General features: G+C 41.9%; 1 protein-coding gene across 1 annotated transcript in view; it reads left to right on the forward strand.

Annotated features, from left to right (window-relative positions):
- The first annotated feature begins 3281 nt into the window (after positions 1 to 3281).
- LOC128659251 (retinoic acid receptor responder protein 2) overlaps positions 3282 to 24100 on the forward strand; it is a 164034-nt gene continuing 143215 nt past the window's right edge. The window contains exon 1 of the mRNA XM_053712927.1: positions 3282 to 3540. Coding sequence (XP_053568902.1) covers positions 3355 to 3540 — 186 coding nt within the window. The 5' untranslated portion in view covers positions 3282 to 3354. The remainder of the gene's footprint in view (positions 3541 to 24100) is intronic.

Below are 24100 nucleotides of genomic sequence, written 5' to 3' on the forward strand. Positions count from 1 at the left end.
AACTTTTCCATCACTATTGTGGCCAGAAAGAGTCCTTGTAGGTTCGCCTGCCTATTGAATTCAATGGCGGTTCACGCGGTTCGCGCGTTCGCGAACAATACCGGAAGTTGGAGTCCGCGGTTAGCGAAACGAAAATTTTAGGTTCGCGACATCACTAGTGAGGTTCAGTTCTTTAAAAAAAATTCTTCTATGTCACCAGGGTCCATACAGGTTTTTCTTTGGCCATCCCAGGTGAGTTAAATTTAGCATGGGAAACCCCATCTGTAGGTGATTTTTTTTTTTCCTTAGGATGGTCATGAGGGGAGCAAATTCCTGGCGTCTCTGCGGGGTTCTTTGTGATAGATCAGTGAATATGGATAGTGTAGATCCCTGGTAGCACATTGGAGTGGCATTTCTGGCTTGTTTCATTATGACTTCTTTATGTTGATATTCTTGAAAGCAAATTATTAAATCTCATTGTTCTGAGCTTGCATTTTGCTTAAGACTTGCTATCTCCGATTGGTGTATTTCAGTATCTTCTTCTAGGGCTTCAACCCTGTCCCCTGTTTCATGCATCTCTTTGCAAAACTCAGAGATTTCTTCTTTGATGCAAGATTTGACCTGAGCGATCAAGTTTGTGAAATCTTGTTTAGAGGGGATAGATTCTAAGAATGTTTTAGATTCTTGCATATATTCCGCCATTTCAGGCTCTGGTGCCTCAGGGATTTGAGATAGAAGATCTGTTTGTTCTGCAGACCCAGTACAGAGGTATGGTGATTCTAGAGGCTTAAAAATGTTGTTCAGTGGAGCTGTGTTGGCTTTAATGTGCCTTGTCTAGCTTAGATACTTTCTTAGGAGATATTGCTTGCTTGTTAGCTGTTCTTTTGTAAGAACTTTGAGGTCTGGATTAGACTATGTGCACTTGAGTAGTGCTATCTAGGTGTGGTATTGAATTAAAAAGGCCTTGGGTTTGCTGTTGGATGAGTCACTTGTTGTAAGTTAAATTTACATTAGAGAATTCAGATAATGATCTGCTGAATAATGCTGCCTTATTCCTGTGTGTAGCCAGCTTAGTGTTTAAGTGCAGATTGCATAAATATTTGCTCTATTTGTTTAATCTGGGTGCATGTAGTGATGTCACGGTGTAGGTTTCCACTTACTCCATGCTTGTGAGGATGATGTGCATTACGGCATGGTTGCGCCCATGTGGAAGGCCTGAGATGCTTGTTTTAGCAAAATTTGCTGTGTATGGGGTCTTGGCTTCAGCATCCATGATCGTTTGCCTCCCAAGGTAGTATCCTCTTTGGATGTAGTGTGGTTGCGGTTCAAAATCGGCGTCGCAAGGTAGGCCGCAACTGGAGCTGGGGGCTAAATTTGTGGGCCAGTCTGGAAGAGCCGGTGAGGAGTGCGAGAGGGGTGCCCAGGCTCTGATTTAGTCCATAGCGGGTTGGAACCTCTCTGAGGAGTATTTGTGCCTGCTTTAGGTGTTAATTTTGGGGTATTTTAGAGACACAATCCGTCTTTGTTTAGGTCATCCAGCTCACTCAAAGTGCGGCCATTCCCTCGATGGCTGGCTCCGCCCCTCTCCATTGACTTTTGTGGGGGAATAGGTGAATGCACACCCAATATTCTAACTTCAGATTTTTGCCCTTGTTAGAGCGGGTTAGAAAGAGAGAGAAAACAGTTTACTTTCAACTCGTAATAGGAGCGCAACCCAATCAGCGCAAAAAACGTACTTCTAGAGCAATTAACGCACAAGTGGGAGCATTCATTTGCTCTATACTCATAATCTGGCCCTTTGCCGGTTTTAAAAGTTAATTTATTTGTTAATAAAGGTGACCAGTGATGGTCTAATTTTTTCTCCCAACAAGTTGTCTTGTCATTATTTAAAGTAGGTACTGGTGTGGGTTAGTTGGACCTTCTTCTGGAAACAACCTGGTAGGCCTTTAATCCCTTAAATTAGTGGAAAGCCCTGAAATGGGCTTGCAGCTCCATATGGGTTAAGGTTGGAAGGGAGTGGGATTAGAGAAGGGGAGTAGCTGGAACGTTTCAACAATGTTATATCTAGAAGGGAGTCTCTTACCTTAATATTCTGCCAGTAACTGTTCCTGTTTCTCTTTTTTCCTGGACATGAAGCTGCCAAATTTGCCACCCTCCCTCCCTGTCTGGATGGCGGCTTGAGTATACTATTTTACTAGGGGTCTATCGCTGAAATAGGAATAGTTGTTCTAGTCTACGTAGGCCCATAGCATTAATTTTGATTCCATCTGTTTACTAGCTGGTTTGAGGGTCCTGGTGGTCTCAGAGCCTACTGGTGTCTGCTAGCACCCTCTCTGCAGGAGGTTGCTGCCTTGTGTGCATGGAGAAGAACAGGGGTAGTGATGAACAGGCTGATTAAAGGGAGGCACGGATTGCTTCACGTGTGCCTCCCTTCATTTTGGTATGCCAGAAGATCTCGGAAACCCCTTAGCATCATCTCCTGGGAGCCGCTTGACTCTGCTGTTTTTTAGATGGGGCTGCTGACTTCTGCAGATCTGTGTAGATTTAGCTTCTCAACTACCGCCATTCTAGTTTATAGATTTTGTCAGTTTTAGAAGTTAATTTATTTGTTAATAAAGCTGACCAGTGTTGGTCAATTTTCTCTCCCAAAAAGTTGTGTTGTCATTATTTAAAGGCGGTACTGGTGTGGTTTAGTTGGCCCTTCATCTGGAAACAACCTGGTAGGCCTTTAATCCCTTATGTGTTTTCTCCTTCCTTTCCTCTCTATGTAGTTCAACAGTAACACATTTTAAACCATCTTTTATAAGCTTTAAGTGGGGAAAATCGTGTCTACACAATATAAAATGATGTACACCTGCTGTATATATAATGTGATCACACTGGGTGGTGCCACTGGTACCATATTCAGTACTGGACAGAGGGAGGGGAAGGATACTGGAAATGTAAATAAATCATAAATATGGCAAATGTTCAGTTACCACCCAGTAAAGGTTTGGTCTTTGTTCTTTGTATTGTACTTTTACAAATGTGTGATTAACCCTTTAAGGACACAGCTTTCAGTTTGCTCAATTGTTTTATGACGTAAAAAATCTGTCATATGTCCTTAAGAGGTTAATAAAAAAATAATAAAAGAACAATATCAGATGTACACTCTATCTGTACAGACACACCCAGTAAAAAATATTTACCATACTCTGGCAACTAAGCAAATATCTCACAGGTCAAAGTTTGTTTGGAGCAATGTCAATTCCAACATTTCATTTTGTTTCTTTGAAAAGACTTTACAGGATGTAAATAGAGGTCAGAGATTCATAAAAAAACAGACTGATTGGAGCTGTAAGCAAGAAGAGACTGTCTAGGCAGGAGCATAAAAAAATGAAGTCTGTAACTATGACCCTGTTGCTTATCTGCACAGTGTTAGCTCTGTCTGTGGTTGGTCAGGGGCAAGAAAAACCAGGGATAAAGAAAAAGGCATTGGCATTAGTGAGGGAAAACTTACATAGCAAAAACACCACCAAACATGCCTACCGTAAGATCGGAAGAACAAATATAACCAAAAGAGTAAGTGAATAATGTTATTTATGTGATATAGAATACAGAATTATCTGTCACTGCACACTATTCCTGTATTTCTTTATGATGTTGGATTTAATCATCTTTAAATACCTTTTTAGATGTTTGGGGTTTTGTGCACTAACTGGATATTTTATGACAATATTATCTTTATTTGGCATATGGAGATAGTTCTGTAGTGCATTTTAGGATAACTTCTTTTTATTCTATTAATTACATAAAGCAGAAAGAAAAACAAATATAATATCAAGGAAATCTTTAAAAAAAAAGCATTTTCTTTCCAAATTGTCCCTAGCTCATTAGAAAATAAAACAGAAAACTTAAAAGTCAGTGTAAAAATAGTTATGTTGCTAGTGAATTGTATTTAATGTGTTTGTTAAGGAGAATACAGAGTCATATTTGTGCTCCTGTGTCACTGGCACTGCAGATGAAGATTAAGTTGATGAGCAAATGAGAAGCGGGCATACATGAGTATGCTTCAGGCACTGACTCCATCCTCACCTTAAGCACAATGGGGGAGCAACCAGAGTGCTTCTATCACTATGTATTTATTTTATTGTCTTATAGAAGACATTTCAATTAATTATTCTCATTTTTGTTGTTAAATGATCTATAAAGCCTTATACTGAACTGTTCAAAACCTCTAGAAACCATTATAGGTATTAGGCTGGTTTGTCATATGGGCATAGAACACAACTTGTGTAATTAAATACCTAGGTTTTAATGGCTCACTTAAAGGGACATTTAACACCTGATGAAAATTGCTAAAACCTACTTTTTCTTATTAATAAAAATAAAATAATCACTGCTGTCTATTTTATCTGTTCCACTTACACCAAACTGTTGATGAAGATTGTTTTGAAGTACAGTGTTGATCCAGTGCTTGATTTCCTATGTAAGCTGCCATATTGTAACATACCTTATAGGGGCACAGCAGTCACATGTTAATGATGCAGTCACATGACACACACAGCATATTATTTGTTACATATACTGAGAGAATCACATCTGTTTGCAAACTTTGCAGAGTGTGTGAGCTGCAGTGTCTGAAGATACATATTTATTTGTCACTCACAGTATAAATGTATTAGCTTTTCCCATCTAACACCCATATTATGCAGCAAAATTGAAATAAAATGCTTTATAAGCACTGTTTATGATTTTAACGCCCCCCACAGTTTTACTCTTCAAACTGCCCACAAGTTTTATGCTCTAAGCAAAAGCCGTTTCCAGTGCACAGCTTCAGGGCAGGCAATATTGTCGTAAATCGTTTGTAAGCTCCGAGAGGGAGGGGGAGGCTCTCAGACACGCTGGATATACTGATATACTCCATGCAGAAGATTTCTGCTTCTTATGACCTCTCCTGCTTATGTAAAGCACTTGTTCCAGCTAATGTGTTCAGTTAGTAATGATTGTCTGTTTTATTTAGCAGTGTAATCTGCTCCTGTCACACCCTCTGATGATCACACAAAGAGTTCTGCTCTAGTGACTGTGTCTTGGCAGAGGGTGTGACAGGAGCAGATCACACTGCTAAATAAAACAGATGATCATTACTAACTGATCACATTATCTAGTACAAGTGCTTTTTCCAGCCTGAAGCCGTGCACTGGCTGGAAACAGGTTTTGCTTAGAGCATAAAACTTGAGGCCGGTTTGAAGTGTAAAACTGTGGGGGCATTAAAAACATAAACAGTGCTGCAGACAGATGTGATTCTCTAAGTCATATGCTGTTCGTGTCATGTGACTGCATCATGAGCATGTGACTGCTGTGCCCCTGAAACGTATGTTACAATATGGCAGCTTACATAGGAAATCATGTACTGGATCCACACTGTACTTCAAAACAATCTCATTCAACAGTTTGGGGTAAGAGGAACAGATAAAATAGACAGCAGTGATTATTTTATTTTTACTAATAAGAAAAAGTAAGTTTTAGGGATTATAAGAAGACAGGTGTTAAGTGTCCCTTTAACGGAAATTCCAAAATTAAATTCTGCACAGCTTCTCTATCTCCCATACAGCTATAAACTACAACTTTTTATAGTGGACTTTTGCATTTAGAATCAAGAGGAGAGATTACATATGCGGCGCAAGCTTCAGCATAAGCGCTGAAACCTGCTTCGCCCGTAATTTCCGCACATCGGGGAATCACATAAACCCCGCCGGCAGTTCATAAACTGCCATAAGTCGGATAAAGTAGTGATGTCCAGAAATGTGAGTAAAATACAGATTTCTTGAGTTACCAGACTTACGGCAGTTTAGAAACTATCGGCTAGATTACGAGTTGTGCGGTAGGCTTAAAAAGCAGTGTTGGCCGGTCCTAACGCTGCTTTTTAATGCCCGCTGGTATTACGAGTCTTGCAGGTACAGGTGTACCGCTCACTTTTTTGGCCATACCGCAAATCCACTTACGTCAATTGCGTATCCTCTTTTTTCAATGGGACTTGCATAGCGCCGGTATTACGAGTCTGACAAAAAGTGAGCGGTAGACCCTCTCCTTTCAAGACTGGTGCCGCATTTAAAAGTCAGTAGTTAAAAGTTTTACACTACAACGCTGTAGCATAAAACTCTTAACTAAAGTGCTAAAACGTACACTAACACCCATAAACTACCTATTAACCCAGAAACCGAGGCCCTCCCACATCGCAAACACTAAAATACATTTTTTAACCCCTAATCTGGCGAACCGGACATCGTCGCCACTATAATAAATATATTAACCCCTAAACCGCCGCACTCCCGCATCGCAAACACTAGTTAAATATTATTAACCCCTAATCTGCTGTCCCTAATATCGCTGACACTTACCTACATTTATTAACCCCTAATCTGCTGCCCCCAATGTCGTTGCCACTATATTAAAGTTATTAACCCCTAAATTTAAGTCTAACCCTAACACCCCCTAACTTAAATATAATTTTTAACCCCTAATCTGCTGAACCAGACATCGCTATACTACTATAATAAATATATTAACCCCTAAACTGCAGCACTTCCGCCTCGCAAACACTAGTTAAAAATTATTAACCCCTAATCTGCCGTCCCTAACATCACCGACAAATACCTACATTTATTAACCCCTAATATGCCGCCCACAACGTCGCTGCCACTATATTAATTTTATTAACCCCTAAACCTAAGTCTAACCCTAACCCTAACACCCCCCTAACTTAAATATAATTTAAATAAATATAAATAAAATTACTATTATTAACTAAATTATTCCTATTTAAAACTAAATACTTACCTATAAAATAAACCCTAAGCTAGCTACAATATAACTAATAGTTACATTGTAGCTATCTTAGGGTTTATTTTTATTTTACAGGCAAGTTTGTATTTATTTTAACTAGGTACAATAGTTATTAAATAGTTATTAAAATATGCCCCTCAAGCTCAAAGCTGGTGGAGCACAAACGTTCAGCTCAATTAGTGTAATTTTTGGTTACGTTTTTTTTCTTTACACCTTCCATGTTTTTGAATTCACAATGGCCAGCGACAGCAGTTATTTCTGGCTTTCAAAACATTAAACAAGAAACAGTGTTTCAGAAAGTGCACAAGGGCAACACTTAACAGATGACTTGTAATATAAGCACAAGGAGCTTGGTGTTACCTTATCCCATTTAAATTATACTGTTTGCTATATATGTATTGGGTGCATTAAAATTGGGTTTGTTGGGGGCGTGTCAGGGTGGCGGCCATGATCGGTTGCAATACTAGAAGCTGAGCATTGGAATAATACAATCCGCCGAGTATTAAGAGGAATATTTGCCATCCAGTATCTATGATATCTTGCCTAGAAACTACCAGAACTACTGCATCTTTTGACACCTCTACTCCTATATTGCCTGCAGTCTAGTCCAGACCGTTGAGGTTTTGGCGGCCCAACTAGGGAAGGCCTCAACCCCCCCCCGTTCACACGGGTACAGAGTGAGCTATTCTCACTCACTAACTAACGTTTTCTCCTCACAGCTATATAGAAACATGGCACTGATCACACAAGATTTAGTGGAAGAAATGTTTGAGGAGCATTTCACAAATCTAAGACGGCTGATTGAGCAGTGCTTTAAGGCTTGTGGGGTTAAGCAGATAGTCAAAGAAGATGACCTGCACAAATTCGTGCCCAGAACGACTCAGAGGAACTGAAAGTCACGGACTGTGTACTACACTATTTTAACTCTCAGCCACTTATTCAACCTGATATGGAAACTGACAGAGCGAAGGCTGATCGAGACACAGTACCAGATGGAGCTCCAGATAAGGAGATGCTGCCTTATAGGGACCTAAACCCTGTACTCATGGAGATCTTAGATGAAGCTCTTAACCAGAATGTAGGAGTTGTGCAGCTACTACTATCAACTTCATTGGAACCTGAGGTGACACGGGCTGTACATCACTCCGTCACCGGCTGGCTACCGGTCTCATTACTTTCTACATGGAACACTCACTCGCACACTCTGAAGGTATACATCTGTTCTCATTCTACTACAGAGGGAGATGGAACTTTTCTGTGTTCTGCATACTTGAATAGGATCACTATTTTAAAATCCGGAGTTGGTTAACTGTCACAAGTCCATGGTGAAATCCGGAGTTGGGCAAAAGGAACACTACCTCTTAACTGACTTCAAACCCTCACCTTACTTAATTGCGGTGGAAATTTCTTTTGTATTATTCCAAGGCATAGGATGTTGAGTATTTGTTTGTTCCCAAGTTAACCTTTCTAGTTTAAAGGGACACTAAACACATGCTTAAAATCCTTAAATCTTGCTCCTTCTAATCAATCAAAATCAAGTTAGCATGAATGTCTATGCCAACTTGTCAGCTTACCCCAAATTGTTCAACAAAAAGTGTTTTCTTTAACAATGGTATACCTGTGCTCTTTGCGTGTATGCATGCCGCCATATTGTGACGTGCGTTACACACAGGTACACCAGTCACATGACATGCACGCATATTGTTCTGTTATGTATTTTCTGCTTAGAGGAATAACATCTCACTGTAATGCATGCAACAGCAGCACATGTGATTCTTGCAGAGCGTGTGCTGCATTGTTTGTGGAGATATTGTTTCAAATGTGACTAATAGCAATAAGTATTTTCAACATAGTAATACATAAGTTAGTAAATGCACGGCTTCAGGAACAAGAATTGAAAGTAGCAAGCTCTGGGGAGGAAATAAAGGCTAAGCCTTGCATAGGAAAATACAAGCTCCGGTTATTTCAAATGGTTGCCAAGCACTCCTGACCCTGCAGTGCATAATACTGCACTGGGAGATCCTTACCGTTCCAGCCTGAAAGTTAGATTACTCCTACTGCCGGCTAACAAAAGGCAGCCTAGTCTGTCACTGCCAGGGAGCATTTGCAAACTCCACAACTGCAGTCTGTTACCAGTGTCTGGAAACTCTACATACTGGGGAGCATGTTCAAACTAATGTCAATCACTTAGCCGACAGTAGGAGTCATGCTTTGAGCCCAAGGAGTAATCTAACTTTCAGGCTGGAACGGTAAGGATCTCCCAGTGCAGTATTATGCACTGCAGGGTCAGGAGTGCTTGGCAACCATTTGAAATAACCGGAGCTTGTATTTTCCTATGCAAGGCTTAGCCTTTATTTCCGGGCTGATCTCCCCCTTCCTCCCCAGAGCTTGCTACTTTCAATTCTTGTTCCTGAAGCTGTGCATTTACTAACGTATGTATTACTATGTTGAAAATACTTATTAGTATTAGTCACATTTGAAACAATAGCTCTACAAACAATGCAGCACCCGCTCTGCAAGAATCACATGTGCTGCAGATGTGATTCCTCTAAACAGCAAATACATAACAGAACAATATGCATGCATGTCATGTAACTGGTGTACCTGTGTGTAACGCACGTCACAATATGGCGGCATGCATACACGCATAGAGCACAGGTAAACCATTGTTATTGAAAACACTTTTTTTGAACAATTTGGGGTAAGCTGACAAGTTGGTATAGACATTCATGCTTACTTGATTTTGATTGATTAGAAGGAGCAAGATTTAAGGATTTTAGCAGGCAGGTGTTAAGTGTCCCTTTAAATACGATCCAAGTTAGTTTAATGTTGTTATTTTTTCTATGACCACTAGATGGTGCCGTTGCCATTGTATTTAACATACTTTCAGAAACGGGTCAAATTTTTTCTCTCATGCTGGCTGAACTAGGTGAATTACGCTCAAGTCCTCCTCTCATGTTCAGGTTGTGCATAAATGTAATGTCCATAATCCTCAGAGTTTTGCTTGCATGGGGTCCATTTGTAAGTATCGCTATAAGAAGTCTTTAAACTGGTCATTTGCTATGTCATGGGTATCTTGTCTGAGATATGTCCAACTATATATTTCTACATTTATTAAGCAATTCCATTATTGCTGTAGCTTATTCAGCTAATCCTATATTTATTGTAACAAAGACCTTTTAAGGATGCTTACTTTTTATGTTTTTATCACGTCTTTACATATATATATAACAAAGGGTCATAAATCCCAGCATTTAGGTGTGGGTCAAGTGTACAAAGAAGGGGCATTTGGTGTTTTCCCTAAGAGTTTACTCAGAGATGGTGGTTATTGTGTGAGGCTGCAATTCTCTGTATGATAATTGTATACAACTGTGTAAAAAGGCTCCTGAGTTTAATTGTAAAGGAAAAGGTTGAAGACTTTACTAATATAAATAACCGAGTGGATGTCTCTACTCCTATATTATATGCCTATGTCCTTTGGAAAAAGAATGTCTCCCATATTGTGCAAAGCTATAGATTGTCACCTATGACATGACTCTTTTATATGTTAGCTCTCTGATATGTATAATTTCCTCCATTTATATACATTTGGCCGCTGTCTAGCTGTCTGCGGCTGAGGCGGCGGGGACATGGTGGCTAGATAGTTAGATATTGTGACTGCCTCAAAGCTCCGTTAATGGTAAAGACATTAGATTACACTATAAGCCCAGATGTCTCATCATCTAGATCACAATTGACCCCCTTTTCACACTGATTGTGCATTTCTTGCCTTTCGGTCCAGAGGGGTATCCCTGACTACCTATTTACTCAAGAGAACCTGTTAATGTATAGTTTGATCTATTCCACACATTAGTTATGCATAATCTGGGGTGCTAAGTTTTAAAGGCACCACGAGTTATAAATTGTGCCTTCTGGTTCTATAATCCCCCTAGTATATAGACTCAAGAGTAGCCATTACATGTGACTTAATAGGCTCCATTACTGTCGCTTAAGATCTTTGTATGGGTCCAAAAGTATCCCTTCCTGTTTTTATCCCCAAATTTTCCCATTGCTATCTGATGTCTTTTATTGGTGGTCCAAAAGAGGCCACTATTTATTATTAAGGGAAACGGCTTGTTTATTATTATGTTTATAGGGAATATTTAACTATACTGCATTTAGAAAATGTGAGGTTTGTTATTATTTGTATTATGTCACACACAGCTTTTCAATTTTACTGGATCATACATTTGGCAATAGTACATTATTAAGTTTTGTATAACATCAATCCTGTTAGTGGATGTAACTTCATTATGATTCCTGTCATCATATTGCTGGACAGTTAACACTTAATGTATGATAATTCTGTATCGCACTATGTTTTCAACCTCAATAAAAAAAAAAAAAAAAAAAAGTAAAATTGGGTTTGTTTAAACATTTTAACCAACAATGTTTAATACCCTGTTGTGTGTTATTGTTTGCACGAGACTGATTACAAAATAATACAACCAATGTAATCAATTAGGTGTGTTTTGTTATCTGTCCCAAACACACTCACTCTGCACACACACACAGCCAAAAGGATTCCAAAAATGGCAGGATGGGGAAAATGGCAGGGTGGTGAAAGAATCCACCTTAGGTGCAAGAATGGTGAAAGAATCCACCGGGATGCCGAGAAGGCAAACGGAGCATTACAAAAAAAAAGAAAAACGCCCGCAATAAGTATTAAAAAAAAAAAATGAACCTCACACAATAAGTATGAAAAAAATACCTAACCGCCCTGCAATAAGTATTATAAAAAAATGTAACTGCCCGCAATAAGTTTTAAAAAGAACAACTAAGCGCCCGCAATAAGTATTTTAAAAAAAAACCTAACCGCCCGTACAAAGTATTAAGAAAAAAATAAACTAACTGCCCGCATGAAGTATTAAGAAAAAAAAAAAAAACACTGAATAAAGGATTGGTTTTATTTACATTACTCTGTTGTCGGATTCCTCTTCTTGTTATACTCAGTTCCAGTATATCCGACCCAGAGGCTGGTGCGACGTTTGGAGCGGATCCTTTTTCCCTCTACAGCTTTGGGGATATGTCCGTTGGAGGTGTATGAGTGACGTGAGCACTTCGAGAAACATTTGGAGCCTATCGGGGGGAGATCCTGTGAGCCGCGAGATTTGAAGTGAGAGGCATTGTTTTGACTTCGTTTGCGGCACAGGTTGGCTACAACTGATGTGGTGACTCCGGATGTCTGAAGTAAGGCTTTGACTTTGGTTCAGTGAGTGGCTCTTAGTCTATAACTAACTGTTACGGTTACCCTTAGTCTCGCTGAGAGATGGACCGCTTAGTAGCCTGGATTCCTATTGCTGAAGAGGGGAGAAACTGCTTTCCATAGTATTCTATATGAGTCTCGCAAATGTAGAATAATCCCCCTTAGCTGTAGTACAGCTAGGATACCCTTCTGCCCACAAAAACGAGTCAACGCTGCGATTGAGGGACAACCAAGAACTGAGGACTGGGATGCCCAGCCTGCTTTTTATTTAGGTTACATGCACACAGGGCACTCCCAGGGGGGGAAGCATAAAATCCCCCATCACACATTTAGACAAAGCCCTTGGACAGGCCACCGCAGATAACAAGTACACACAAGAAAACAATTGAGTCCTTCTTATCACCTAGCAGTGAATGCTTATCACAAACTTAATTACAGTACACAATATGCTAGGAAACCTGCCTCAGAAAATAGTTTTCTCAAAACTGAACAGAGTTAACCCTTTATGAAATGATACTTGTTACAGTTTTCTTGGAGCCCTTCTTAGGCGCTGGCTTGGCTGGTTCAGGCATTGCTGCTGGGAAATAAGTTTCTTCACAACAAAATAACTAATGCTTCTGTAACACTAACCCTTGAGGCGGGCCTGGATCCTTAGTATAACTTTGGTGTATCGCAATTGTGTTTATCATTGATCTGATTGTCTGGGTTTCTCTGACTGTTTTGCTAATAAATTTCACTTACACATAATATTTAAATGTGGTAAATTTAATATACAATAGGCAATTACAATAAAAGTAAGAGAAGCGTCTAACATACAAGGCTCTATTCCTCTAACCTATCTACACTATATGTGGGTGGATGCAAGAAAAGCTGAAGTCTGTCTCTATTACCTTTGGTGTTATTTGTCCTTTCTACCTGTCTGTTCTTTCCACAGCATATTTAAAGCAATATAGCCCCACCTTGAAGATTGCCTTAACCAATCAAATGCTTAAATGTCCAGTTGATAAATCCTAGCTAAAGTAGCCAGCTACCTGTAGGTGTCACACTTATCCAAGAAATGACATTTGACAGGACTCCAGGGCATCAGCTGTTAGCCTCCTTTGATGTTGGACAATGCTGTTTATGACCCTTTTATAAGAACATGGGCTATATACATCCTTTGAAGTTCCAGGAATGATATGAAGTTATGGTACTGACCCACCCAAGGATTTCATAAGCCTTTAGCTCTGTAATGACTCTGTGATAAGGACATTCTTTGAAGTTCTGTTCAGAGATACCATCTGTTGTATTCCAGTCTACTACATATTTTCAATGAGATACCACTCTCAAGAAACAGGTTTAGCTCTGTTCAGAAATACCATCTCCAGCTAGTTTCATTTGTCCCAAGAAACAGTCATGCCTGCTGCACATACGCTATCGGCATTTATCATAGCACCAGCAGTTCTTGTGAACTGCTGGTGCAATGCCGCCCCCTGCAGATTCACGGCTAGCAGAGGGTGTCAATCAACCTGATCGTATTCGATTGGGTTGATTTTTGGCGATGTCTGTCTGCTGCCTCGGAGCAGGCGGACAGGTTATGGAGCAGTGGTCTTTAGACCGCTGCTTCAAACCTTGTGTTTCCGGCGAGCCCATAAGCTTGCCGGAAACACGGGGCATCAAGCTCCATACGGAGCCCCTAAGTCTGAATTCAACAAGAAATTGTAATCCAAAATTATACTTATTACATGTCCCCTCTTTGTGTCTGAATGACACACATGTATTTGTTGTGCTGGAACAGTAACATTTCCTTTTCAGACCTGTGGTTTTATCAGTGTGGGCTGTGACGGATACCCCGGCTACCCCGACTGTTTAGCTCCACCAAACAGGTCCTGCTTCCTCCCTGCTGACTGCAGCTATGTAGCTGGCAAGTGACCACAGCCTGTAGCCACCCCTGATGCCCGACAGCTCCAGTATTCAGGGTCCCACCCTGTGGCAGACTCCAGCTACCTAGACTAGGTAGCTCTTCCAGAGTGTCCTTCCTCTGCCTGGAACAGGCTGCTATGTAGCTCAGGAAAGTGATTCTAGCAGGAGCCCACCCAAATAACTAGACAGACTAGCATTCAGGTGAAAATAGAACTGATTTTATTGTACAACATACACTCCTTTTATACACACAGCTCATCTTTATAAAACAGGGAGACAATGCCACAGTTTTCCCGCCATTCCCGCCCCTCCAGACTGACTGGTGCCTCCATAGCAACCATAGTCCCACAGAATCCCAGGACTGGGGTGATCCCGGGGGAGCGGCGGCACTTCCAGTATGTCATTTGAAAGCTCTCGTTCCCCAGATGCTGCAGTCCAAAAAGCGGCATGATTCCTTATTGAGGACCGGAGATACAGTCAGTTGAAGTTATGGGGGTAGGGGTGTCCAAAAACCCCGGTTCCCAAAGCAGCTCCCCTCTGGTAAATCCCCCACTTCTTGTCCTCCCTAGGGGCTACCAATCCCAAAAAGAGCGGAGCTATGGGGCACATGGTTGCTGGAGCTCTGCTGTCCTGTGTCTGACCGGGAGTTCCAGGAGCCCGGACAGCCTGAGAGGGGTTAGGCAGGTGTCTGTTGTGAGGTGGCCAACCGGGAGTTCCAGGAGCCCAGTCAGCCTAGGAGGGTTTTCCAGGTCATAGACCAGCTCTTTTCTAAACAAGTTTGGAACACAAAACCATGCAAACAAAAGCTTCCAGAGATTGTGGTTGCTCTGAGGAGCCCCAAACCAGTGAGAAACAACAGGGGTGATGTTGTAGGGGGGTGGGGTTAGCCTTAGCTGTCTGGTATCCATGACATCTCCCCCCCTCCAGTTCGGCAGACCCGGCTAGACCCTAACGGGTCGGCCTGGGGCTGTCTGACAGTGGCCCTCCACTTCTCGGTTGCTGGGAGAGGTTATCCCATATCTCCAGAGCTTGGGGAATCCTGGTGGGTTCCTGCTGATGTTTATACCCTGCACCCTGGGCGCAGGGATAGTCACATAAGGCAAAGTCCTGAACAAGTTTTCTAAGGCCGGCTCCCAAACAATTGCTGTCCCACAAGTTCCAGTGTTCTTAAGTTCCATGGCCACACTGCCTCTCTCTGTGACACCCTGTTTATTACCGGCTGACCCAACCACAAACAAAGCTAGTGCCGGTTTCCCAGCTGTATTCCCACCCCAGACCGTAGGGGGAGGTTGCTCCTTGGTGGGGCAGGTAAAGCTCGGGTGCCCAAACATGTGGCACCAACTGTATACGCTTTTATCCTCCTTGCCCGATGCAACGCCTGCCCTCAGTGAGAAATACTCCGGGACAAGAAAAGGGTAGAGTCCCTACCAAGCTACTGAGGGGAGAGTCCGTCTGTCTCTTCTCCTGAGAAGGAGATCTACCGCTGGGTAGGGAGGTCTGCTACCTCCGCTCCATGGGAACTTGTGCTGCCACTGGGGAGAGAGACCAACTGTCTCCTCTCCTAGAAAGGGATTCAGCTGCTGGGGAGAGATATCGATACCCGTCTCTTCCTGCAAGGGCTTCTCTGTAAGGGGAGGGAGGATGACTACCTCTGCTCCTGAAGGATGGATATGCCGCTAAGGAGAGAGACCTACTGTCTCCTCTCCCAGAAAGGGGTTCTGCTTACGGGGAGGGAGGACGACTACCTCCGCTCCCAGGGGATGGCTCTGCCGCTGGGGAGGGAGACCGACTGTCTCCTCTCCCGGCTCCTGGCTCTGCCACTGGGGAGAGAGACTGACTGTCTCCTGTCCCAGGAAGGGGTTCTGCTTACGGGGAGGGAGGACGTCTACCTCCGCTCCCAGGGTATGGCTCTGCCGCTGGGGAGAGAGACCGACAGTCTCCTCTCCCTGCTCTTGGCTCTGCCGCTGGGGAGAGAGACCGATTGTCTCCTCTCCCAGGAAGAGGTTCTGCTTACAGGGAGGGAGGACAACTACCTCCGCTACCAGGGGATGGCTTTGCTGCTGGGGAGAGAGACCGACTGTCTCCTCTCCCAGGAAGGGATTCTGCTTACGGGGAGGGAGGACGACTACCTCCGCTCCCAGGGGATTTTTTCTTTACACCTTCCATGTTTTTGAATTCACAATGGCCAGCGACAGCAGTTATTTCTGGCTTTTAAAACATTAAACAAGAAAACAGTGTTTCAGAAAGTGCACAAGGGCAACACTTAACAGATGACTTGTAATATAAGCACAAGGAGCTTGGTGTTACCTTATCCCATTTAAATTATACTGTTTGCTATATAAGTATTGGGTGCATTAAAATTGGGTTTGTTTAAACATTTTAACCAACAACGTTTAATACCCTGTTGTGTGTTATTGTTTGCACGAGACAGATTACAAAATAATGCAGCCAATGTAATCAATAAGGTGTGTTTTGTTATCTGTCCCAAACACACTCACTCTGCACACACACACACAGCCAAAAGGATTCCAAAAATGGCAGGATGGGGAAAATGGCAGGGTGGTGAAAGAATCCACCTTATGTGCAAGAATGGTGAAAGAATTCACCGGGATGCAGAGAAGGCAAACAGAGCATTACAAAAAAAAAGAAAAACGCCCGCAATAAGTATTAAAAGTAAAAATGAACCTCACGCAAAAAGTATGAAAAAAAATACCTAACCGCCTGCAATAAGTAAAAAAAAAAAAGGACCGCACGCCATAAGTATGAAAAAAATACCTAACCGCCCTGCAATAAGTATTGTAAAAAAATGTAACTGCCCGCAATAAGTTTTAAAAAGAACAAATAAGCGCCCGCAATAAGTATTTGAAAAAAAAACCTAACCGCCCGTACAAAGTATTAAGAAAAAAATAAACTAACCGCCCGCATGAAGTATTAAGAAAAAAACCCATTGAATAAAGCATTGGTTTTATTTACATTACTCTGGTATCGGATTCCTCTTCTTGTTATACTCAGTTCCAGTATATCCGACCCAGAGGCTGGTGCGACGTTTAGAGCGGATCCTTTTTCCCTCTACAGCTTTGGGGATATGTCCGTTGGAGGTGTATGAGTGACGTGAGCACTTCGAGAAACATTTGGAGCCTATCGGGGGAGATCCTGTGAGCCGCGAGATTTGAAGTGAGAGGCATTGTTCTGACTTTGTTTGCGGCACAGGTTGGCTAAAACTGATGTGGTGACTCCGGATGTCTGAAGTAAGGCTTTGACTTTGGTTCAGTAAGTGGCTCTTAGTCTATAACTAACCCTTGAGGGGGGTCTGGATCCTTGGTATAACTTTGGTGTACCGCAATTGTGTTTATCATTGGTCTGATTGTCTGGGTTTCTCTGACTGTTTTGCTAATAAATTTCACTTACACATAATATTTAAATGTGGTAAATTTAATATACAATAGGCAATTACAATAAAAGTAAGAGAAGCGTCTAACATACAAGGCTCTATTCCTCTAACCTATCTACACTATATGTGGGTGGGTGGGTGCATGCAAAAAAAGCTGAAGTCTGTCTCTATTACCTTTGGTGTTATTTGTCCTTTCTACCTGTCTGTTCTTTCCACAGCATATTTAAAGCAATATAGCCCCACCTTGAAGATTGCCTTAACCAATCAAATGCTTAAATGTCCAGTTGATAAATCCTAGCAAAAGTAGCCAGCTACCTGTAGGTGTCACACTTATCCAAGAAATGACATTTGACAGGACTCCAGGGCATCAGCTGTTAGCCTCCTTTGATGTTGGACAATGCTGTTTATGACCCTTTTATAAGAACATGGGCTATATACATCCTTTGAAGTTCCAGGAATGATATGAAGTTATGGTACTGACCCACCCAAGGATTTCATAAGCCTTTAGCTCTGTGATGACTCTGTGATAAGGACATTCTTTGAAGTTCTGTTCAGAGATACCATCTGTTGTATTCCAGTCTACTACATATTTTCAATGAGATACCACTCTCAAGAAACAGGTTTAGCTCTGTTCAGAAATACCATCTCCAGCTAGTTTCATTTGTCCCAAGAAACAGTCATGCCCGCTGCACATACGCTATCGGCATTTATCATAGCACCAGCAGTTCTTGTGAACTGCTGGTGCAATGCCGCCCCCTGCAGATTCACGGCTAACAGAGGGTGTCAATCAACCTGATCGTATTCGATTGGGTTGATTTTTGGCGATGTCTGTCTGCTGCCTCGGAGCAGGCGGACAGGTTATGGAGCAGTGGTCTTTAGACCGCTGCTTCAAACCTTGTGTTTCCGGCGAGCCCATAAGCTTGCTGGAAACACGGGGCATCAAGCTCCATACGGAGCTCCTAAGTCTGAATTCAACAAGAAATTGTAATCCAAAATTATAATTATTACATGTCCCCTCTTTGTGTCTGAATGACACACATGTATTTGTTGTGCTGGAACAGTAACATTTCCTTTTCAGACCTGTGGTTTTATCAGTGTGGGCTGTGACGGATACCCCGGCTACCCCGACTGGGTAGCTCCACCAAACAGGTCCTGCTTCCTCCCTGCTGACTGCAGCTATGTAGCTGGCAAGTGACCACAGCCTGTAGCCACCCCTGATGCCCGACAGCTCCAGTATTCAGGGTCCCACCCTGTGGCAGACTCCAGCTACCCAGACTAGGTAGCTCTTCCAGAGTGTCCTTCCTCTGCCTGGAACAGGCTGCTATGTAGCTCAGGAAAGTGATTCTAGCAGGAGCCCACCCAAATAACTAGACAGACTAGCATTCAGGTGAAAATAGAACTGATTTTATTGTACAACATACACTCCTTTTATACACATAGCTCATCTTGATAAAACAGGGAGACAATGCCACAGTTTTCCCGCCATTCCCGCCCCTCCAGACTGACCGGCGCCTTAGCCTTAGCCGTCTGGTATCCGTGACATGGGCTATGGATATTCTGGCTAAACAGATGAGTTATGATTTCAACTACCTTAAGTGTATATATCTAAATTCTCTATTTATGTGTCTAGCCTTGGATGTCATACGCTTATGCTTATGGTCTCAGAGAGAGAGATAAGAAAGATATGGACCAGCGCCAACTAAAGAACCCCTATGGCCTGGGGATGATGGTACATAGCAACCACCAGAGGGGGTAACGAGCAATACAGATAAGACCCCAGGCGCCTACCCAACCGGAGGCAAGGGATATAACAAATTATAGGTGAAGTGAGATAGGTGTGTTAAAATTACTTTAATACAACAAGGTTAAAAATCATGGATCCATGCTAAAAATAGTAAATAAAATACAGAAAATAAAGACAGTGCAGTAAAAAAATACAATGTAGAATCAAATGCAATATATAAAAATGTACAATCAAAAAAAGAAAAACAAAAAAAAGGAAATCAGAGCTCTCTGAGGGATGCTAAATCCCCGCAACTGGTTGAAGTTCTAGAAGATAGTATTAGAGGATGAATGTCCCATAAAATCTATCCTAAAAATATAAGCTGATGAAAGTGACTCAGTTCGTCCGTGGAAAAAATATATACAAAGGTACTGTAGTGTAAAGTGTCCAGAGATAAATATTCCTCAGTGTATAAAAACTTTCCAAGTGAAAAATAAATCCTCAGTGAAAAATAGTGATGAAAATCCTCAGTGAAAAAAAAAACTTTCAGTAAAAAAGATGATCAAATACTAGTGTGGAAAAATACTAGTCACGCGTTTCGGCCCGTGATAGGCCTTTATCAAGACTGGCAGTCTTGATAAAGGCCTGTCACGGGCTGAAACGCGTAGACCGACTGATAAGCCTTATTCTTATATTCTTTTGATTTTAGTACGTTATTGCGCTATGTTTCTTTATTTATCTCTTTTAGGTTGAGGATGTTTCATTCATCAATTGCAGATTCTTAAGCACCCACTTTGTATGAGCAGCGTCCTTTTCTTATAAGTCTCAGTACCTGCTCTTATATCCTACTGAGTCACAAGTCACCTTGCCATCAGATTTCTTTCAACTCCACACCCCAATCATTTGTGTTTTGTGATTGATTTACTGTGTATACATATATTTTCTCACACTAGTATATTTTTCCACACTAGTATTTGATCATCTTTTTCACTGAAAGTTTTTTTTTTTTTACTGAGGATTTTCATCACTATTTTTCACTGAGGATTTATTTTTCACTTGGAAAGTTTTTATACACTGAGGAATATTTATCTCTGGACACACTTTACCTTTGTATATATTTTTTCCACGGACGAACTGAGTCACTTTCATCAGCTTATATTTTTAGGATAGATTTTATGGGACATTCATCCTCTAATGCTATCTTCTAGAACTTCAACCATTTAGCATCCCTCAGAGAGCTCTGATTTCCTTTTTTTTGTTTTTCTTTTTTTGATTGTACATTTTTATATATTGCATTTGATTCTACATTGCATTTTTTTGCTGCATTGTCTTTATTGTCTGTATTTTATTTACTATTTTTAGCATGGATCCATGATTTTTAACCTTGTTGTATTAAAGTAATTTTAACACACCTATCTCACTTCACCTATAATTTGTTATATCCCTTGCCTCCGGTTGAGTAGGCGCCTGGGGTCTTATCTGTATTGCTCGTTACCCCCTCTGGTGGTTGCTAGGTACCATCATCCCCAGGCCATAGGGGTTCTTTAGTTGGCGCTGGTCCATATCTTTCTTATCTCTCTCTCTGAGACCAGGACTGCCTCCTACCTGCCCTGCAGCTGCTTCTAGCCAGTCATCATAGTGGCGCTGCTCACTAGCCCTCCGGCCTCACGGAATGCCATTGCCCATGGTCTGGACTCGGAGTCTGGAGAATGGGATGGAGGCTGCCTAATCATATGGATACGGATGATGGAGCCACTCAGGGGACGCAACCGGGCCGGCGGCAGCATGTTTCCGGCCGGCTCCAGCCACTGACACACGACACCCACGTGGACCCTGCACGCGGCATGAGTGTAGTGCAGCTGCATGCAGGGCGTGTCACTCGCAGTGCACGCTCAGCCTCAGAGCTCAGACCCAGGCCGGAAGTAGTGTGCCTGTGCGGCGGCGCCTGGCGGCCAATACAAATTGGGATTCTGTATCAGTATGACTGAGAAGACAGACAGAACTAGTAGTAGTATACAAATTACAAATTACAATAATTTATTAAACACGGAGTTAAAGTTAACATATATTAAATATATATTTAACATTTAGAAAAAAAAAATTCAGTTTGAAAAAAAAAATTGTATGCCGTGTGAGGTTGCAGCCCAACTTCACCGCGGCCTACCGGGCAAATGCCCGGTATGCCCTATGGCCAGTCCGGGCCTGGCCATTACGCGTTAATGAGAGCCTCCTTGTGCTGTGCAATATGGTGGCGTTAAGCTCCATACCGCACAAAATCTAAGGGCTGCTTTGATGTGCTTGTGCACGCTTTCCTCCATAGACATCAATGGGGAGAGAGTGTTAGAAAAAAAGCAAACACCTGAAGTGTGGAATGAAAAATCTCTGTAGCGCAACCCCATCGATGTCTATGGGGAAAAGAAAGTTACGTTTAAAAAATAAACCTAACACCCTAATATAAACTCCGTCTAAACACCCCTAATCCGTCGCCCCTGACATCGCTAACACTATAATAAAGTTATTAACCCCTATTCCGCCACTCCCCAACATCGCCGACACCAATAAAAGCTTTTAACCCCTAATCCGCCACTCCCCGACATCGCCGACACTATAATAAAGTTATTAACCCCTAAAACTCCGGGCCTCCCACATCGCCACCACTAAATAAACCTATTAACCCCTAAACCTCCCGCCTCCCGCATCGCCACCACTAAATAAACTTATTAACCCCTAAACCTCTGGCCTCCCACATTGCCGCCACTAAATAAACCTATTAACCCCATAACCTCCGGCCTCCCACATTGCCGCCACTAAATTAACCCCTAAACCGCCATCCCCCCACATCCCAAAACACTAAATTAAACTATTAACCCCTAAACCTTACACCCCCTCTAACTTTAAATTAAAATTACAATATAACTATATTTAAATAAATAAAAACTTACCTGTGAAATAAAAATAAACCTAACATTAAACTATAAATTAACCTAACATAATTATTCTAATAAAATAAAAAAATACTACCAATTAAAAAATATAAATTACAAATTTAAAAAACCTAACAGTACAAAAAATTTAAAAAAAATCTAAAATGACAAAAAATAATAAGCACTAAACTACGAAAAATAAAAAACACTAGGCTTACAAAAAAAATAATAAATGAAATGATCAAAAATAAAAACAATGACACCTAATCTAATAACCCTATAAAAATAAAAAAGCCCCCCAAAATAACCCCCCCTAGCCTACAATAAACTACCAATAGCCCTTAAAAGGGCATTTTGTAGGACATTGCCCTAAGTTAAACAGCTCTTTTACCTGTAAAAAAATACAAACACCTAGATTTAGAGTTCTGCGTTAGCCGTCAAAAGCAGCGTTAAGGGGTCCTAACGCTGCTTTTGGCCGCCCGCTGGTATTTGGAGTCAGACAGGAAAGGGTCTAACGATCACTTTCAAGCCGCGACCTTTCCATACCGCAGATCCCCTTACGCCAATTGCGTATCCTATCTTTTCAATGGGATCTTCCCAATGCTGGTATTTAGAATCTTGGCTGAAGTGAGCGGTAGACACTCTACCGACAAGACTCCTAACACCAAAAAAAGTCAGTAGTTAAGAGCTTTATGGGCTAACACCGGTTTATAAAGCTCTTAACTCCTGTGCTCTAAAGTACACTAACACCCATAAATTACCTATGTACCCCTAAACCAAGGTCCCCCCACATCGCCGCCACTATAATAAATATTTTTAACCCCTAATCTGCCGACCGCACACCGCCGCCACCTACATTATCCCTATGAACCCCTAATCTGCTGCCCCTAACATCGCCGACACCTATATAATATTTATTAACCCCTAATCTGCCCCCCCCAACGTCGCCGCTACCTAACTACACTTATTAACCCCTAATCTGCCGACCGGACCTTGCCGCCACTATATTAAATGTATTAACCCCTAAACCGCCGCACTCCCGCCTCACAAACACTATAATAAATTGTATTAACCCCTAATCTGCCCTCTCTAACATCGCCGCCACCTAACTTCAAGTATTAACCCCTAATCTGCCGACCGGACCACGCCGCTACTATAATAAATGTATTAACCCCTAAAGCTAAGTCTAACCCTAACCCTAACACCCCCCTAAATTAAATATAATTTTAATCTAACGAAATAAATTAAATCTTATTAATAGTGATGTCGCGAATAGTTCCCGGCGAACATAGCATGTTTGCATTTGCCGCGGCGGGCGAACATATGCGATGTTCGATTCGCCTCCTATTCGTCATCATTGAGTAATACTTTGACCCTGTACCTCACAGTCAGCAGGCACATTCCAGCCAATCAGCAGCAGACCCTCCCTCCCAGACCCTCCTACCTCCTGGACAGCATCCATTTTAGATTCATTCGGAAGCTGCATTGTTAGTGAGAGGAGGGACAGTGTAGCTGCTGCTGATTGAATAGGGAAATCGATAGCTAGGCTAGTGTATTCAGTGTCCACTACAGTCCTGAAGGACTCATCTGATCTCTGCTGTAAGGACAGCACCCCAAAAAGCCCTTTTTAGGGCTAGAACATCTGCTTTTTTTTTTTTTTCCTGTGTAATCTAATTGCAGTTGCCTGCCTGCCAGCGTGTGTGTCAGACTCTCAGCGTATACTGTGCCCACTTGCCCAGTGCCACCACTCATATCTGGTGTAAGAGTAGGGTAGATTTAAAAAAAAAAAACACTTTTTTGACTGTGTTAAATAATAGCAGTCAGTTTCCTTCACACGTGTGCGTTTCAGTGCCTCCCTGCCAGGGCACAGTGTCACCCCAGTGCAACTCATATCTGGTGTAACAGTAGTGTAGATTTAAAAAAAAAAAACACTTTTTTGACTGTGTTAAATAATAGCACTGCAGTCAGTTTCCTTCACACGTGTGCGTTTCAGTGCCTGCCAGCCAGGGCACAGTATTACCCCAGTGCAACTCATATCTGGTGTAACAGTAGTGTAGATTTAAAAAAAACAAAACAACACTTTTTTGACTGTGTTAAATAATAGCAGTCAG

Source organism: Bombina bombina, chromosome 5 (genome assembly GCF_027579735.1).
Source record: "Bombina bombina isolate aBomBom1 chromosome 5, aBomBom1.pri, whole genome shotgun sequence".
In the NCBI taxonomy this organism is placed as follows: Eukaryota; Metazoa; Chordata; class Amphibia; order Anura; family Bombinatoridae; genus Bombina; species Bombina bombina.